At 42.2% G+C, this 20,000-nt stretch overlaps 1 protein-coding gene across 1 annotated transcript in view; it reads right to left on the minus strand.

The window, feature by feature from the left end:
• Window positions 1–20,000, minus strand: part of LOC124001906 (CNK3/IPCEF1 fusion protein-like) — an 84,476-nt gene that overhangs the window by 31,989 nt on the left and 32,487 nt on the right. Inside the window, exons 5-8 of the mRNA XM_046309058.1 lie at window positions 14,326–14,367; window positions 10,514–10,633; window positions 1,050–1,118; window positions 49–184 (exon numbers count right to left, since the gene is read on the minus strand). Of these exons, the coding sequence (XP_046165014.1) occupies window positions 49–184; window positions 1,050–1,118; window positions 10,514–10,633; window positions 14,326–14,367 (367 nt within the window). The remainder of the gene's footprint in view (window positions 1–48; window positions 185–1,049; window positions 1,119–10,513; window positions 10,634–14,325; window positions 14,368–20,000) is intronic.

Raw genomic sequence — 20,000 nt, forward strand, 5'->3', positions numbered from 1 at the left:
TGTGTGTGTGTGTGTGTGTGTTTCACACTCACACTGTATAATAACCAACCTTTGGGCAGGGGGCTGTTGGGGTGTGTCTTTGTGATTCAGGGACACCATGGGGGACCTTCTTGAGGACCAGGGTCACCCCACTGGGGTTCTCCTGTAGTTTCTTCAACAGGTCAATATTCCTGCTCCAGCCAACCTGACAGAGCACAGCACCATGGGACTTGTTCTAGTTTATATAGACCCAGATAATACATAATGGATTTGCTAGACCTGGAATTTAATAGTATAGGCTAAATTGGAGCCAGGTGTGTTAACTGGGGCTGGGGAAAAACTGTGACACCCAATCAGAGGATTGGAGTTGCCCACAAGCTCAATCAAGCACCGTTGAACTACTACTTCAAGACAAGTCTACTATGACCTACACTAACATGACAAAAAGAAAGTAACACGTCATAACATACAGTGCAACCTATTCATTCAGCACAATGGAAATCCCAATGTTGTACAGCATTGATTTAGCCTGGTCTGAGATCTCGTTTGTGCCATCTGCCATGGTCTGGCAAGACATCATAAACAGATCTGGGACCATTGATTCACTTTTTGCTTATGATACATTTTTCCAATAAATCAATAAATCAATTAGATGTTTTATTTAATGGCACGGAATCAATTCTTATAGCGATATGTAAATTCTATTACCAGTTAACACCCATGGTCTCTGAGTTACACTATTAAGACCTTTATGGCTCAACTCTCTCATTAGATTGGATCTCTGATAATGACAATGATAAGATCACGTTATTACAATCATAATCATAATCATTATGGGCCAGACTTGGCTGGGCCAGACTAAGACCAGCCAGTGGATCTCTGATAATGACAATGATAAGATGTTATTACAGTGGGCCAGACTTGTGGGCCAGTGTGTGTGTGTGTGTGTGTGTGTGTGTGTGTGTGTGTGTGTGTGTGTGTGTGTGTGTGTGTGTGTGTGTGTGTGTGTGTGTGTGTGTGTGTGTGTGTGTGTGTGTGTGTGTGTGTGTGTGTGTGCACAATATACTCACCACTATTTGGTCATCAACTTGGATCACCTCGTCCCCAGCTAATATCTTGTCACAGAAGTCCGAGGGTGACTGCCAAAGATAAGCAGATAGATACACAACTGTTGGAGACTGTATGACAGTCACAGCACACTACAGCCTCATGATGGATGTGACATCCACTGTGTTTTGACCTTTGATCTTAACTGGTTCAATGCAAGGTGCAAGTTCTAAATTGGGTAGTGCATCATCAGTTTTCCTCTTGTCATGTCAGTCATTGCGTACCAAATACACTGCTATTTCCCTGTAAACATGAACAAGACTTTCAGCATGCTTATAGAGAAGGGCATTCAACATGTACTGCACAGACACAAATGACTGATGATTGGTTGAAAGAAATTGATAAGAAGATTTTGGGAGCTGTACTGGTAGCTTTCAGTACAACCTTTGATATTATTGACCATAACCTATTGTTGAGAAATCTTACTGTATGGCTTTTCAACCTCTGCCATATTGTGGATACAGATATATCTATCTATCTATCAAAATATATAACTCAGCAAGTTTTCTTTAATGGAAGCTTCTCTAATGTCAAACGTGTAAAGTGTGGTGTGCCGCAGGGCAGCTTTCTAGGCCCTCTACCCTTTGCTATTTTTACCAATGACCTGCCACTGGCATTTAACAAAATGTGTGTCCCCATGTATGCCGATGACTCAACCATATGTGTCAGCAGACACAGCCAATGAAGTTACAGAAATCCTTAACAAGGAATTGAAGTCAGTTTTGGAATGGGTGGCCAGTAATAAACTGGTCCTGAACATCTAAAACTAAAAGTTTGTATTTGGTACAAATCATTCCTTGAATTCTATACCATAGCTTAATCTGGTAATGAATGGTGTGGCTGTTGAACAAGTTGAGGAGACTAAATCACTTAATGTTACCTTAGATTGTAAACTGTCACGGTCAAAACATATATATTCAATGGTTGTAAAGATGGGGAAGAGGTCTGTCCATAATAAAGAGACACTCTGCTTTTTTGACGCCACACTCAGTGCACACACTTACCCCACCAGACATGCCACCAGGGGTCTTTTCACAGTACCCAGGTCCAGAACAAATTCAGGGAAAAGTACAGTATCATAAGTGCATGGAACTCCCTTCTATCTCATGTAAATGTATGTCAATTTTAAAGTATTTTGTCTGTAATGTATTTCTCGTTGTGAGACGGACCCCACTAAGACTAGCTGTCGCCATTGGCGTCGGCTAACGGGGATCCTAATTATAAACAAATGGAATCTCTCGCTCGGAAGTTAGATGGCATCCAGAATGCTTCAGATAGACTCCATTAGGAGTAGCCATCTTTATCAACATCTTTATCCCAGGCAGGCTATCCCAGAGGAGAGATTGTACTAAAACACTGTTCCCTCTCCTTTCCCTGGCAAGCCTTCATCTGACTGGGTGAGTATAACCAAACCCTAGCCTATAAAGTCCGGATAAACCTCATTCGTCACTCATTACTTCAATGTACTGTTAAAGCGGATTCAGTAGAGTTAGTATCCTAGCCTGGATGCTAGTTGGTTTCTGCTCTCTTGCAAACTTCTTATGGAATTGTCATGCCAAACAATGACAATGGAGAAGGCAAAAGCACATAGAAATCTGGGACCAGGCTAGTTTCAGACATAACCGAGTCAGGATGGATTTTACTGTCGGAATGGAGTTGCTTATATGTAAACAATATGTGTAGTTCAAAGAGTTTTTCCTGGTCACCTGACAAAGAAATACTCCAGGGCCTAGTAACAGCCTGTAGAGCTGGTGTGTCCACCTCATTTAGCCCCAGGGGCTGTGTTTGGTCTTCAACGAGGTCTGGCGGGCCTCAATATGGTTTCAGTCATTTTAAAGTACATTGAGTTACACCCCCCCCCCCATAATCAGGTCACATGGTTAAAAAAAAACTCTTGGCCCTAACTATGCAACCTCCTTCAACCAAGCAGGACATTTCACTCAGCTATTTCACCTACGATCATTTTACTAATTTAAGTAGCCATTCTCTTTCACAACACTAAATCCCCACTAATAATTCTAGATAACTCCCGAGTTGCACAGCGGTCTAAGGCACTGCATTTCAGTGCAAGAGGATTCACTACAAACTCTGGTATCACAACCGGCTGTGATTGGGAGTCCCATAGAGCGGGTTAGGGTTTGGCTGTCCCAAGCATCAACAGGGTTAGGGTTTGGCTGGTGTAGGCCATCATTGTAAATAAGAATTTGTTCTTAACTGACTTGCCTAGTTAACTAAAAGGTTAAATAAATAAATAGAAAAATAACATGTGCAACACAGTAAGATTCCTAACACAGCCAGTGCATTACCTTTTTTTTAAAGTTTGTCCTCTATTTAACTAGGCAAGTCAGTTAAGAACAAATTCTTATTTTCAATGACAGCCTCGGAACAGTGGGTTAACCGCCTGTTCAGGGGCAGAACAACAGATTTTCTACCTTGTCAGCTCGGGGATTTGAACTTGCAACCTTTCAGTTACTAGTCCATTGCTCTAACCACTAGGCTACCCTGCCGCGCCAGGCCAGTAGGTGCATCCAAAATGGCTACCTATTCCCTATATACTGGACTTTTGCCCAGAGTGGTATGAAGTGCGAACAGCCCTCCCACTAACAGCTTGTGATAAACATTACGCCTTTATAGGTAATAGCGGCATCATTATACTGAGATTATACTGGCTTACAGACGATGCCACGAGGTTCATGTTTCCTACTGATTCTATCTAGCGTGGTAATCCCCTGATATTTGTGGGTTTTTTACAAAGCACTTGTTAATTCTCCCTCTATGGCAGACTGATGTTAGCTAACAAATTGCATTTTTAAATACACAGTATTCACACACGCAAGCAAGGGCGCACGCACGCACACACACACACACACACACACACACACACACACACACACACACACACACACACACACACACACACACACACACACACACACACACACACACACACACACACACACACACACACACACACACACACACACACACACACACACACACACACTCATATTCAGAACACCAGACCTTCCGCAGGGTTGAGAGGGGGAAGGATAGAATAAAACCTTCAGTGAATTATTTGAGGCATTGAGTTCATTTGCAAGCAATTGGGTGCTTGAGGTTTTAGAGCATCTCAACTGTTCAGAATGAGAATATATTAAATTCACTGTTGACTAAGCCTATTGTTAATATAAGATTCATGGTATAACGGTTAACGATAACTACTGAGAATGAATTTAAGGGCCTCTCTATAATCCAACCCGTAATGGGGCCCCTCAGATTAATTTCGATAGGACAACCAAATCAAATAAATAATCAAATAAGTCTGATCAACTTATTTTCCCAGTAATTAATCAGTCAATTATCTTGAATATTAATTAGCCAAAAGTCGCAACATAATTAAACATCTTACACAGTAATCAAACCCCCAAACATCTCTTGAAATTCATTCTACTTCAGTTCTAAATGTGCTGTACACTGAGTGCTGTACACTGAGTGCTGTACACTGAGTGCTGTACACTGAGTGCTGTACACTGAGTGCTGTACACTGAGTGCTGTACACTGAGTGCTGTACACCTTCCTAATATCGAGTGTCCAGGTGGCTGGATGTCCTTTGGGTGGTGGACCATTCTTGATACACACGGGGAAACTGTTGGCCGTGAAAAAAACAGCAGTGTTGCAGTTCTTGACTCAAACCGGTGCACCTGGCACCTACTACTATACCATGTTCAAAGTCCCTTAAATCTCTTGTCTTGCCCATTCACCCTCTGAATGGCACACATACACAATCCATGTCTCAATTGTCTCCTCTCCTTCATCTACACTGATTGAAGTGGATTTAACGAGTGACATCAATAAGGGATCATAGCTTTCACCTGTCATGGAAATATAATGATTAATAGTGATCTACCTGTATGTCCATACTGATAACATTTACATTTGTCAATTTAGTCGTGTAGTAGATGATTTTATCCAGATTGACTTACAGGAGCAATTAGGGTTAAGTGCCTTGCTCAAGGGCACATTGACATATGCATATAAAACCTAGTCGGCTAGCGGATTCCGAACCAGCGACCTTTTGGTTACTGGCCCAACATTCCACACCAAAACAATATTTGGGTATTTTTTTCATTAGTCCATTGTTGATATACAGTAGTCCCAGAAATCAAGTTTTCAAGATCTGTTTGATTATTTTGAAAGTTGTACATCTTGAAAACTTGATTGCTGACATGGAAAAGATTTTGGGACTATATCAACAATGGACTAATGAAACAAAAATCTAAATATATTTTTATGTTGAGTTTCCCTTCAACCACTAGGCTACCTGTCCCATAGTGATCTATCTACCTGTATGTCACTTCTCCATTGGGGTCCTTATTGATATTTGCACAGGCACGGTAAGGGGAACCGTGCATAGCCCAACCCTGATCAATATACATCACATGACTCCTGGGGCTTTTAGACTTATGGACTGGAGCAGATCTGAATGTGAAAGGCCACCACCACGTCCCCTCAGACTCAATGGTTGTATTCATTAGGGTACAACGAAGCAAAACGTTTTGCAATGAAAAGCGAAGACAAGCGTTTCTAATTGAACATGATATAATAATCCCTCCCTGTTTCAGTTTGTTTTCTTCCGTTTGCTGCCCTAATGAACACTGCCCAGTTGTTGCCTGAAGATGAAGGGAGAGAGCCGTGATGATGGGAGGATGAGAGACAGACCTGGTTCCATAACTCTCATTGGATAAGGTGAAAGCGATCGCTGCCTTGCATGTTGCCTTTGAAACACATCAGTGGGCTCATGTCCCATTGGGTTCATGCATTTAAAACACAACAGGGTTTTTTAACATCGCTGCAGTGCAATGTGACACACACCAGACTACGGTCATCACTCTCTCCACTTCAATAACATTACCTTGCTCCCAGAAGATAGCCCCAGTCAGACAAGGTCTATTAACAATGACCCCAAATGATCTATTCTAACCAATCGGAACATAACTCACTCTGACAGGTCACATCGCCCCCAACTGTCAACTTGCTTTTTGTTCCCTCTTCTTCTTCTTCTTCTTCTTCTTCTTCTTCTTTAAAACAACAATACAAAATGGCCGCTCCCACAGTGGGTGCCCTGGTCAGAGGGTGTGCTCCCACAGTGGGTGCTCTGGTCAGAGGGTGTGCTCCCACAGTGGGTGCTCTGGTCAGAGGGTGTGCTCCCACAGTGGGTGCTCTGGTCAGAGGGTGTGCTCCCACAGTGGGTGCTCTGGTCAGAGGGTGTGCTCCCACAGTGGGTGCTCTGGTCAGAGGGTGCACTCCCACAGTGGGCGCCCCTTCAAATTAGTGGATTTTTCTATTTCAGCCACAACCGTTACTGACAGGTGTATAAAAATCAAGCACACAGCCATGCAATCTCCACAGACAAACATTGGCAGTAGAAAGGCCTTACTGAAGAGCTCCGTGACTTTCAACATGTCACCGTCATAGGATGCCACCTTTCCAACAAGTCATTTGTTCAGCGTCTGGCTGTTCTTCAGTGGGCTTCTGCCAAGTTAGCTGGTCATCCCGGTGTTCGAGGCACTCTTGCGTCTATTCGCCAGCGCTTTTTCAGGAGCGTGACACGCGCCGTTTCGTGGCTGCGTGTTCAGTTTGCTAGAGCTGCCCTGGTCAACTGTAAGTGCTGTTATTGTGAAGTGGAAGCGTCTCGGAGCTCAGCCGAGTGCTGAAGGCCACACAAGCTCACAGAATGGCACCGCCGAGTGCTGAAGGCCACACAAGCTCACAGAATGGCACCGCCGAGTGCTGAAGCATATAACACGTAAAAAACGTCCGTCCTCTGTTGCAACACTCATTACCCAGTTCCCAGCAATGTTCCAACATGTAGTGGAAAGCCTTCCCAGAAGAGTGGAGGCTGTCATGGAAGCAAAGGGGGAACCAACTCCGTATTAATGCCCGTGATTTTGGAATGGGATGTTCGACGAGCAGATGTCCACATACATTTGATCATGCTTCTACACCTGCATTGCTTGCTGTTTGGGGTTTTAGGCTGGGTTTCTGTTACAGCACTTTGTGACATCAGCTGATGTAAGAAGGGCTTCAGAAATACATTTGATTGATTGATAGTGGTGGCATAGCAGTGGTGGCATAGGAGTGGTGGCACAGGGGGCGTGTCCAAAAGCTTCCCCTAACAAAAATAAATGCAATCCTTCAAAACACTACGCCAGAGAGCATGATCTGCCACAGAGGATCATTCACTTTTTAGTATTATTATTATTATTTTTAAATAGCTGAGGATTGTTTTAAAATCACAAGCGCATACAGCCTGGAAGCACAGAGTTTGGGAAGCCTACAATTTGGGCAGTGCGTGTAGCAAATATCAGAGCTGATCATTGATTTGCGGCTGTCAGTGAAAAGCAACTAAAATAGGCGTAAGCCAATCACAATACAATATTTAAAAATACAAATTGTGGGAAACACACAAAATAAAGGAGACAAAGATCAGATGGTCTTTAGTTAGGCTATCAAAATGTGAAAAACTCCCAATAGGCTATTAAGCCAGCAATCCTATTGCCACAATAGCAGAGAGCATATTCCAGTTGATTTTGTGGCACATATTCACTCTCTTTATCATTAGGTGAGTCTGTGCCAAGTTTTTTAGGACAATCATTTCCTCCTCCAGGCTAGAGAGACGTCATAGCCTACAACATGCATCTCCCCTTTCATAGGCCTCGATTAGATGGTTGCATTCAAGACAAGGTTGTTTTTATTGAGCTTAGTTTGTCAGTGTCAGCTGATCAGCATTCCCTGTCATTTTGTGGTTTTAAAGAGTATGCTAATGGTCTCCAGTCATAGATAATAAAGTAATGGAGAATTGCATGAAATGCGTTTGTGAAATGCCCCTCTAGCTAGGGCTGAGCTGTGGATGTGTCAGATATTTCTCAGATCCTAGAAAATGTCCCTCTAGCTGGGGCTGAGCTGTGGATGTGTCAGATATTTCTCAGATCCTCCTAGACAATGCCCCTCTAGCTAGGGCTGATATTTCTCAGAGATCCAGATCCTAGAAAATGTCCCTCTAGCTGGGGCTGAGCTGTTGTGGATCAGTGCATGTCCCTCTAGCTGGGGCTGAGTTGTGGATGTGCAAAGGAAAAGGACAAGGAAAGGAGAACCATATTTTTTGCGAACAGTGCGTCAGCTAGATTATTAGCCTAATTTATGACTATCCAATCTACTCATCACATTAGTAATAGTAGGCGATGTTAGAACCATGCAATGTTTTATCACAGAATGTTATCCCCCCCCCAAACTTTAAACGCTGCCTACGGGTGATGGTGAAAATTTACCTTGACGGAGTGAAAACGAACAACTGAGGGAAAAAAACGTCAGAAAACGTAGGAGAGAGAGAGAAGCAAAGAGAAAAGGAGAGCAAATGAGACACCTATAACAAAAGAGGAGGTCGATTGAGTACTGATTGGATAGAGCGAGAGAGCTAGACCGAGGAGAAAGTGTACAAGAAGTTTGAATAAAGGATGAGAGAGAATGATGAAACAGAAATGAAATAAGGAGTACAGAGTGTAAGAGAAGTAGAGCAGAGAGAGGACGAGAATGTGAGTCATCCCTAAAGGACACTCAGGATGACAAACAGTGCATTCAGGAAAGTATTCAAATCAAATCATTTTTCCACAGTTACGTTACAGCCTTATTCTAAAATATTTTTTTATTTTTTATTCCTCAATCTACACACAATCCCCCATAATGACAAAGCTAAAACAGCTTGTTTTTGCGAATGTATAAAAAAAAAAAAACATTTTTTACATAAGTATTCAGACCCTTTACTCAGTACTTTGTTGAAGCATCTTTGGCAGAGATTACAGCCTCAAGTCTTCTTGGGTATGATGCTACAAGCTTGACACACCTGTATTTGGAGAGTTTCTCACAGGTCCTCTCAAGCCCTGTCAGGTTGGATGGGGAGCGTCACTGCACAGCTATTTTCAGGTCTCTCCAGAGATGGACGATCAGGTTCAAGTCCGGGCTCTGGCTGGGCCACTCAAGGACATTCAGAGACATGTCCCGAACCCACTCCAGCATTGTCTAGGCTGTGTGCTTAGGGTCATTGTCCTGTTGGAAGGTGAACCTTCACCCCAGTCTGAGGTCCTGAGCTCACTGGAACAGGTTTTCATCAGGGATCTCTCTGTACTTTGCTCCGTTCATGTTTGCCTCAATCCTGACTAGTCTCCCAGTCCATGCCGCTAAAAAACATTCTCACAGCATGATGCTGCCAACAATATGCTTCACCGTAGGGATGGTGCCAGGTTTCCTCCAGACGTGACGTTTGGAATTCAGGCCAAAGAGTTCAATCTTGGTTTAATCAGACCATAAAATCTTGTTTCTCATGGTCTGAGAGTTTTTTAGGGGCCTTTTGGGTAACTCAAAGCAAGCTGTCATGTGCCTTTTACTGAAGAGTGGCTTCCATCTGGCCACTCTACCATAGAATCCTGATTGGTAGAGTGCTGCAGAGAAGGTTGTCCACCTGGAAGTGTCTCCAATCTCCACAGAGGAACTCTGGAGCTTTGTCAGAGTGACCATCATGTTCTTGGTCACTTCCCTGACCAAGGCCCTTCTTCCCATTTCGCCAGGCGGCCAGTTCTAGTAAGGGTGTTGGTGGTTCCAAACTTCTCCATTTAAGAATGATGGAGGCCACTGTGTTCTTGGGGACTTTCAATGCTGCAGACATGTTTTGGTACCCTGTGCCGACACAATCCTGTCTCTGAGCTCTACGGACAATTCCTTTGACCTCATGTCTTGGTTTTTGCTCTGACATGCACTGTCAACTGTGGGACCTTATATAGACAGGTGTGTGCCTTTCCAAATCATGTCCAATCAATTGAATTTACCACAGGTGGACTCTAATCAAGTTGTAGAAACATCAAGGATGATCAAAGGAAGCAGGATGTACCTGAGCTCAATTTCGAGCCTCATAGCAAAGGGTCTAAATACTTCTGTAAATAAGGTATTTCTGTTTTTAATTTGTAATAAATTAGCACACATTTCTAAAACCTGTTTTCGCTTTGTCATTAGGGGGTATTGTGTGTAGATTAATGAGGAAAATGTTTCATTTAATCAATTTTGGAATAAGGCTGTAATGTAACAAAATGTGGAAAAAGTCAAGGGGTCTGAATACTTTCCGAATGGAATGTAAAGAAATTATGTCTGATTAGTTAGACAGAGAGACAGACAGAAAGTAGAGAGGAGGTAGAGACAAGAGGTAGAAGTAGAGACAGGAAGTACAGGTAGAGACAGGAAGTAGAGAGGAGGTAGAGGTAGAGACAGACAGAGTAAGAGATACAGACAGGGCTCAATAGCAGATGTTCTGATTGGTTAGCCAGAGCCTGTCGCAGATCTGGTTGGTTCATTAGAATGACACTGACAGTGTCCTACTTACCAGGTGATCGCCGTCGAAGACAGGCACCAGGTCAACCCTCTCCAGCTGGGCAGTGTGGGTAAGGACCACCTCTGGACTGCAGTACAGAATCTCATCACACACCGCCACCAACTGACGACACTGGCGGGGGAGATGTTGTACATTAAAAATGGTTCCACTTATATTTTATATGGGTCTACTTGTGAAGGGGTGTGAATACATACAGTTGAAGTCGGAAGTTTACATACACCTTAGCCAAATACATTTAAAAACTCAGTTTTTCACGATTCCTGACATTTAATCCTGACAAGTAAAAATTCCCTGTCTTAGGTCAGTTAGGATAACGACTTTATTTTAAGAATGTGAAATGTCAGAATAATAGCAGAGAATGATTTATTTCAGCTTTAATTTCTTTAAAACGGACTATTCTACTGATCCTCGACTTTGGCGATGCCATCTACAAAATAGCTTCCACTACTCTACCCGGCAAACTGGATGCAGTCTATCACAGTGCCATCCGTTTTGTCACCAAAGCCCCTTATACCACCCACCACTGCGACCTGTATGCTCTAGTCGGCTGGCCCTCGCATCATATTCGTCGCCAGACACACTGGCACCAGGTCATCGATAAGTCTATAATAGGTAAAGCTCCGCCTTATCTCAGCTCACTGGTCATGATAACAACACTCACCCGTAGCACGTGCTCCAACAGGTGTATCTCACTGGTCATCCCCAAAGCCAAAACCTCCTTTGGCTGCCTTTCCAGTTCTCTGTTGCCAATGACTGGAACGATTTGCAAAAATCGCTGAAGCTGGAGACTCATATGTCCCTCACTAACTTTAAACATCAGCTATCTGAGCAGCTAACCGATCGCTGCAGCTGTATGTAGTCCATCTGTAAATAGCCCATCCAATCTACCTACCTCATCCCCATATTGTTTGTATTTACTTTTCTGCTCTTTAGCACACCATTTCTACTTGCACATCTGCTCATCTATCGCTCCAGTGTTAATCTGCTAAATTGTAATTACTTTGCTACTATGGCCTATTTATTGCCTTACCTCCTCGCGCCATTTGCACACACTGTATATAGACTTTCTTTTTCTCTATTGTGTTATTGACTGTACGCTTGTTTACTCCATGTGTAACGCTTTGTTGTTGTTTGTTTCACACTGCTTTGCTTTGTCTTGGCCAGGTGACAGTTGTGAATGAGAACTTGTTCTCAACTAGCTTACCTGGTTAAATAAAGGTGAAATTTAAACAAAATACAACATTTCCACTGGGTCAGAAGTTCACATACACTCAATTATTATTTGGTAGCATTGCCTTTATATTGTTTAACTTGTGTCAAACGTTTCAGGTAGCCCTCCACAAGCTTCTCACACTAAGTTGGATGAATTTTTGCCCTTTCCTCCGGACAGAGCTGGTGTAACCGAGTCAGGTTTGTAGGCCTCCTCGCACACAATTTTTCAGTTCTGCCCACAAATGTTCTATATGATTGAGGTCAGGGATTTCTGATGGCCACTCCAATTCCTTGACTTTGTTGTCCTTAAGCCATTTTGCCACAACTTTGAAAGTATGCTTGGGGTCATTGTCCATTTGGAAGACCCATTTGCGACCAAGCTTTAACTTCCTGACTGATGTCTTGAGATGTTGCTTCAATATATCCACATAATTGTCCTTCCTCCTGATACCATCTATTTTGTTAAGTGCACCAGTCCCTCCTGTAGCAAAGCACCCTCACAACATGATGATGCCACCCCCATGCTTCACGGTTGGGATGGTGTTCTTTGGCTTGCAAGCCGTCCCCTTTTTCCTCCAAACATAACGATGGTCATTATGGCCAAACAGTTCTATTTTTGTTTCATCAGACCAGAGGAAAGTACGATATTTGTCCCAATATGCAGTTGTAAACCATTGTCTGGCTTTTTTTAAATGTCAGTTTATGTCGATATAGGACTCGTGGATATAGATACTTTTGTACCTGTTGTACCTGTTTCCTCCAGCATCTTCACATGGTCCTTTGCTGTTGTTCTGGGATTGATTTGCACTTTTCGCACCAAAGTACGTTCATATCTAGGAGACCTGAGCGGTATGACGACTGCGTGAGCCCATGGTGTTTATACTTGTGTACTATTGTTTGTACAGATGAACGTGGTATCGTCAGGCATTTGGAAATTGCTCCCAAGGATGAACCTGACTTGTGGAGGTCTACAATTTTTTTTCCTGAGGTCTTGGCTAATGTCTTTTGATTTTCCCATGTCAAGCAAAGAGGCACTAGGTTTGAAGGTAGGCCTTGAAATACATCCACAGGTACACCTCCAATTAACTCAGATCATGTCAATTAGCCTATCAGAAGCTTCTAAAGCCATGCCATAATTTTCTGGAAGTTTGCAAGAAGTTCAAAGGCACAGTCAACTTGGTGTATGTAAACCTCTGACCCACTGGTATTGTGATACAGTGAATTATAAGTGAAATAATCTTTCTGTAAACAATTGTTGGAAAAATGACTTGTGTCGTGCACAAAGTAGATGTCCTAACCGACTGGCCGAAACTATAGTTTGTTAACAAGAAATTTGTGGAGTGGTTGAAAAACGAGTTTTAATGACTCCAACCTAAGTATATGTACACTTCCGACTTAAACTGAGATTTCAAATGAGATTTCTTCAAATGAGATTTCTGTATGTCACTTTTATAGAATATTTTTATTCTGTACAGGCTTCCTTCCTCTCTGGGAACTGAGTTAGGAAGGATGCCTGTATCTTTGTAGTGACTGGATGTGTTGATATGTCATCCAAAGTGTAATTAATATCTTCAGCATGCTCAAAGGGATATTCAATGTCTGCTTCTTTTTTTAACCAATAGGTGCCCTTCTTTGACAGGCATGGGAAAACCTCCCTGGAGTTTGTGATTGAATCTGTGTTTGAAATTCACTACTCGACTGAAGAACCTTACAGATAATTGCATGTGTGGGGTACAGAGATGAGATATTCATTCAAATCATGTTAAGCACTATTATTACACACAGAGTGAGTCAATACAACTTATTATGACTTAAGAACATTTTTACTCCTGAACTGATTTAGGCTTGACATAATATTTATTGACTCAAGACATTTCAGCTTTTAATTTTTTAAACATTATTTAAACATAATTTCATTGACATTATGGGGTATTGTTTGTAGACTAGTGATTCATTTTAAATGCAGGCTATATGTCTCCATACTACACTGAAAGAAAATATAAATGCAACATGTAAAGTGTCGGTCCCATGTTAAATGAGCTGAAATAAAAGATCCCAGAAAAGTTCCATACGCATAAATAGCTTATTTCTTTTTGTGGGGAAAAACTTGTTCTGATTGGCTGGGGCTGGGCCTGCCCCCCCAGTGGGTTAGCCTGCCCAGCACCCCTGCCCAGTCATGTGAAATCCATAGATTAGGGCCTAATGATTTTTTAAAAATTGACTGATTTCTGTAACTTAGTACAATATTTGAAATTCTTGCATGTTGTTTTTATATTTTTGTTCAGTATTTATTTCGATGTATCAAATCTCATGCTTCTAATTAAGTTGTTGTTTGCATTAGAACTGGAAAAATAGATTCTGGGGAAATGGTTACAATAGTCTAGAAGACATTTATTTGAGCAGAGACAGATATAATTAAACGTTGATTTATTGAATAAACAACCGATCCGTTGCACCACCACACTTCATCTTTGACCCTCAATGATTGAAATCATTATACAGAAATGAATGTTTCAATTCAATAATTAGGAACAGTATTTAGAAAAGAAAGTAGCTGAGGGAAAGAAATCAATGGATATGAGTGTACTCACGATGGAGATGATGTCTTTTTCTTTCTCGTAAACTGTGGAATCCTGTCAAAAGAGCACAATGAAAACATCAGGGTCAGACACAGAATCCTGTCAAAAGAGCACAATGAAAACACAATGAAACACAGTAGAATCCTGTCAAAAGAGCACAATGAAAACATCAGACACAGCACAATGAAAACATCCTGACACAGTGGAAAGAGCACAATGAAAACATCAGGGTCAGACACAGTGGAATCCTGTCAAAAGAGCACAATGAAAACATCAGGGTCAGACACAGTGGAATCCTGTCAAAAGAGCACAATGAAAACATCAGGGTCAGACACAGTGGAATCCTGTCAAAAGAGCACAATGAAAACATCAGGGTCAGACACAGTGGAATCCTGTCAAAAGAGCACAATGAAAACATCAGGGTCAGACACAGTGGAATCCTGTCAAAAGAGCACAATGAAAACATCAGGGTCAGACACAGTAGAATCCTGTCAAAAGATCCTGTCAAAAGAGCACAATGAAAACATCAGGGTCAGACACAGTGGAATCCTGTCAAAAGAGCACAATGAAAACATCAGGGTCAGACACAGTGGAATCCTGTCAAAAGAGCACAATGAAAACATCAGGGTGAATCCTGTCAAAAGAGCACAATGAAAACATCAGGGTCAGACACAGTAGAATCCTGTCAAAAGAGCACAATGAAAACATCAGGATCAGACACAGTGGAATCCTGTCAAAAGAGTAGAAAAAAAAAGATCAGGGTCAGACACAGTGGAATCCTGTCAAAAGAGCACAATGTAAACACACAGGATCAGACACAGTGGAATCCTGTCAAAAGAGCACAATGAAAACATCAGGATCAGGGAGTGTGGAATCCTGTCAAAAGAGCACAATGAAAACATCAGGATCAGACACAGTGGAATCCTGTCAAAAGAGCACAATGAAAAAACAGACACAGGAATCAAAAGAGCACAATGAAAACATCAGGGTCAGACACAGTGGAATCCTGTCAAAAGAGCACAATGAAAACATCAGGGTCAGACACAGTAGAATCCTGTCAAAAGAGCACAATGAAAACATCAGGGTCAGACACAGTAGAATCCTGTCAAAAGAGCACAATGAAAACATCAGGGTCAGACACAGTGGAATCCTGTCAAAAGAGCACAATGAAAAACACAGGGTCCAACACAGTAGAATCCTGTCAAAAGAGCACAATGAAAACAGGGTCAGGGTCAGACACAGGGTAGAATCCTGTCAAAAGAGCACAATGAAAACAACAGGATCAGAAAACATCAGGGTCAGACACAGTGGAATCCTGTCAAAAGAGCACAATGAAAACATCAGGGTCAGACACAGTAGAATCCTGTCAAAAGAGCACAATGAAAACATCAGGGTCAGACACAGTAGAATCCTGTCAAAAGAGTAGAAAACAACAGGATCAGGGAGTGTGGAATCCTGTCAAAAGAGTAGAAAACAACAGGATCAGGGAGTGTGGAATCCTGTCAAAAGAGCACAATGAAAACAACAGGGTCAGACACAGTAGAATCCTGTCAAAAGAGTAGAAAACAATCCTGTCAAAAGAGTAGAAAACAACAGGGTCAGACACAGTAGAATCGTGTAGAAAACAACAGGGTCAGACACAGTAGAATCCTGTAGAAAGAGTAGAAAAACAACAGGGTCCAACACAGTAGAATCGTGTAGAAAACAACAGGGTCAGACACAGTAGAATCCTGTCAAAAGAGTAGAAAACAACAGGATCAGGGAGTGTGGAATCCTGTCAAAAGAGTAGAAAACAACAGGATCAGACACAGTAGAATCGAGTAGAAAACAACAGGGTCAGACACAGTAGAATCCTGTAGAAAACAACAAGATCAGGGAGTGTGGAATCCTGTGTAGAAAACAACAGGATCAGGGAGTGTGGAATCCTGTCAAAAATAGAAAACAACAGGGTCAGACACAGTAGAATCCTGTAGAAAAAACAACAGGGTCAGACACAGTAGAATCCTGTAGAAAGAGTAAAAAACAACAGGGTCAGACACAGTAGAATCCTGTAGAAAACAACAGGGTCAGACACAGTAGAATCCTGTAGAAAACAACAGGATCAGGGAGTGTGGAATCCTGTCAAAAGAGTAGAAAACAACAGGGTCAGACACAGTAGAATCGTGTAGAAAACAACAGGGTCAGACACAGTAGAATCCTGTAGAAAGAGAAAACAACAGGGTCCAACACAGTAGAATCCTGTAGAAAATAACCGGGTCAGACACAGTAGAATCCTGTAGAAAACAACCGGGTCAGGGAGTGTGGAATCCTGTAGAAAATAACCGGGTCAGACACAGTAGAATCCTGTAGAAAATAACCGGGTCAGACACAGTAGAATCCTGTAGAAAATAACCGGGTCAGACACAGTAGAATCCTGTAGAAAATAGGGTCAGACACAGTAGAATCCAGAAAATAAGGGTCAGACACAGTAGAATCCTGTAGAAAACAACAGGGTCAGACACAGTAGAAACCTGTAGAAAACAACAGGGTCAGACACAGTAGAATCGTGTAGAAAACAACAGGGTCAGACACAGTAGAATCGTGTAGAAAACAACAGGGTCAGACACAGTAGAATCCTGTAGAAAACAACAGGGTCAGACACAGTAGAAACCTGTAGAAAACAACAGGGTCAGACACAGTAGAAACCTGTAGAAAACAACAGGGTCAGACACAGTAGAATCGTGTAGAAAACAACAGGGTCAGACACAGTAGAATCGTGTAGAAAACAACAGGGTCAGACACAGTAGAATCCTGTAGAAAGAGTAGAAAACAACAGGGTCAGACACAGTAGAATCCTGTAGAAAATAACCGGGTCAGACACAAAGTACAATCCTGTAGAAAATAACCGGGTCAGACACAGTAGAATCCTGTAGAAAATAACCGGGTCAGACAAAGTACAATCCTGTAGAAAACAACAGGGTCAGACACAGTAGAAACCTGTAGAAAACAACAGGGTCAGACACAGTAGAATCGTGTAGAAAACAACAGGGTCAGACACAGTAGAATCGTGTAGAAAACAACAGGGTCAGACACAGTAGAATCCTGTAGAAAGAGTAGAAAACAACAGGGTCAGACACAGTAGAATCCTGTAGAAAGAGTAGAAAACAACAGGGTCAGACACAGTAGAATCCTGTAGAAAGAGTAGAAAACAACAGGTTCAGGGACTGTGGAATGATAAAAGAGCCCCCCCCTCCAGAGACTGAAAACAGTATTGATATCTGACAGTGGGACATTCTGATGGTTTGATGTACTATTCTTTTTTCCGGATAAAAAGACCTGAGGCATTCCACAACACCAGGAACTATTAGAGAGTACTATTAGCACTATAACGCCCACGCCCACGTGCTCACTGTATTTATCTCACCTGTTACTTCATTGACAAACACAACTTTTTAGAGGGGCAGAGCAATTGTATTCAAAGGCACTGTTACGCAATACTGATACAACATTATGTCAACATAGCAGAGCGAGTGGGAGGTTATTTTTGTTCCTGAGACACGGTGTGTGTGTTTACCTGGGTTTCCCTGTGGGGTGGAGGGTATAAATCCTGTGAGCTCCTGTAAGTACTGAACGCTAGGATTACAGTTAGTCAATTAAAGCTTGTGTGACGTGAGAGAGAGAGAGAGGAAGAAAGAGAGAGCGAAGAGAAAGCGAGAGAGAGAGAGCGAGTGAGAAACCGCCGAGAGACAGGGATGCTTGAGTTTGATCTATTTACATCAGGGCACCATGCCACAGAACTTCTTACATAAACCTCTAAAGACATCCTGCCACTCTGATCCCCAGTTCAATAGTTAAAGGGGCAGTACACTCCAAAATCTAAGTTTGTACAATGTCCACAGACCTCTAAGTTGACTGACATCCAAACGTTACAGATTCTCTACGACAGGTGCCATCTATTTAAATTATTCAAATTCCCCCATGAGCTGCTATTACCAACCATAATCATGCTTCATCTATGCTCCTGGGATGCATTCTTCTTCTGTGTTTGTGAACCCACAGAACAGGATATGACATACAGTGACTTCGGAAAGTATTCAGACCCCTTGACTTTTCCCATATTTTGTTACGTTAAAGCCTTATTCTAAAATTGATTAAATAAATAAAAATCCTCTGCAATCTATACACAATACAACATAATGACAAAGTGAAAACAGGTTTCTAGAAATGGTTTCTAATTTATTAATAACAAAATAACAGAAATACCTTACATAAGTATTCAGACCTTTCGCTATGACATTCGAAATTGAGCTCAGGTGCATCCTGTTTCCATTGATCCTCATTGAGTCCACCTGTGGTAAATTCAATTGATTGGACATGATTTGGAAAGTCTCACACCTAAGTTTCCACAGTTGGCAGTGCATGTCAGAGCAAAAACCAAGCCATGAGGTCAAAGGAATTGTCCGTAGAGCACAGAGACAGGATTGTGTCGAGGCACAGATCTGGTGGAAGGGTACCAAAACAGCAGCATTGAAGGTCACCAAGAACCAGTGGCCTCCATCATTCTTAAATGGAAGAAGTTTGGAACCACCAACACTCTTCCTAGAGAAGGCCGGTCAAACTGAGCAATCGGGGGAGGGGAGGTGACGAAGAACCTGATGGTCACTCTGACAGTGCTCCAGAGTTCTGTGGAGATTGGAGAACCCTCCAGAAGGAAAACCATCTCTGCAGCACTCCACCAATCAGGCCTTTATGGTACAGTGGCCAGATGGAAGCCACACCTCAGTAAAAGGCACATGACATCCTGCTTGGAGTTTGCCAAAAGGACCCTAAAGACTCTCAAACCATGAGAAAGACGATCTGAACTCTTTGGCCTGAATGCCAAGCGTCACATGTTTTTCAGCGGCAGGGACTGGGAGTCTAGTCAGAATCAAGGCAAAGATGAACGGAGCAAAGTACAGATGGATCCTTGATGAAAACCTGTTCCAGAGCACTCAGGACCTCAGACTGGGGCGAAGGTTCACCTTCCAACAGGACAATTACCCTAAGCACACAGCCAAGACTACAAAAGGAGTGGCTTCGGGACAAGTCTCTGAATGTCCCTGAGTGGCCCAGGCAGAGCCCGGACTTGAACCCAATCGAACATCTCTGGAGAGAACTGAAAATAGCTGTGCAGCGACGTTCTCCATCCAACCTGACAGAGCTTGAGAGGATCTGCCGAGAATAATGGGAGAAACTCCACAAATACAGGTGTGCCAAGCTTGTAGAGTCATACCCAAGAAGACTCAAGGCTGTATTCGCTGCTAAAGGTCCTTCAACAAAGGAGGTAAAGGGTCTGAATACTTATGTATTTGTGATCAGTTATTTTTATTAAAACAATTTTGGAAACTTTTCTAAATTCCTGTTTTTGCTAAGTCATTACAGGGTATTGTGTGTAGATTGATGAGGGAAAAACAATTTAATACATTTTAGAATAGGGCTGTAATAAAATAACAAAATGTAGAAAAAGTCAAGGGGTCTGAATACTTTCCGAAGGCACTGTATCTGTAGTTATTATTTCATTCCAAGTCATCACCTCATCTCTATAGAGCTGCTGTCTGACAAAATCACTATTTCAGTAGTTCTTCAAAAGTAAATAAGGCGTAGTTTCTATTCAGCAGTCATAAAAGTATTGATGACTTAGACCATGTATTTTCAAATAGAGATACCTC

The sequence above is a fragment of the Oncorhynchus gorbuscha genome, linkage group LG17 (assembly GCF_021184085.1).
Source record: "Oncorhynchus gorbuscha isolate QuinsamMale2020 ecotype Even-year linkage group LG17, OgorEven_v1.0, whole genome shotgun sequence".
NCBI classification, from domain to species: domain Eukaryota; kingdom Metazoa; phylum Chordata; class Actinopteri; order Salmoniformes; family Salmonidae; genus Oncorhynchus; species Oncorhynchus gorbuscha.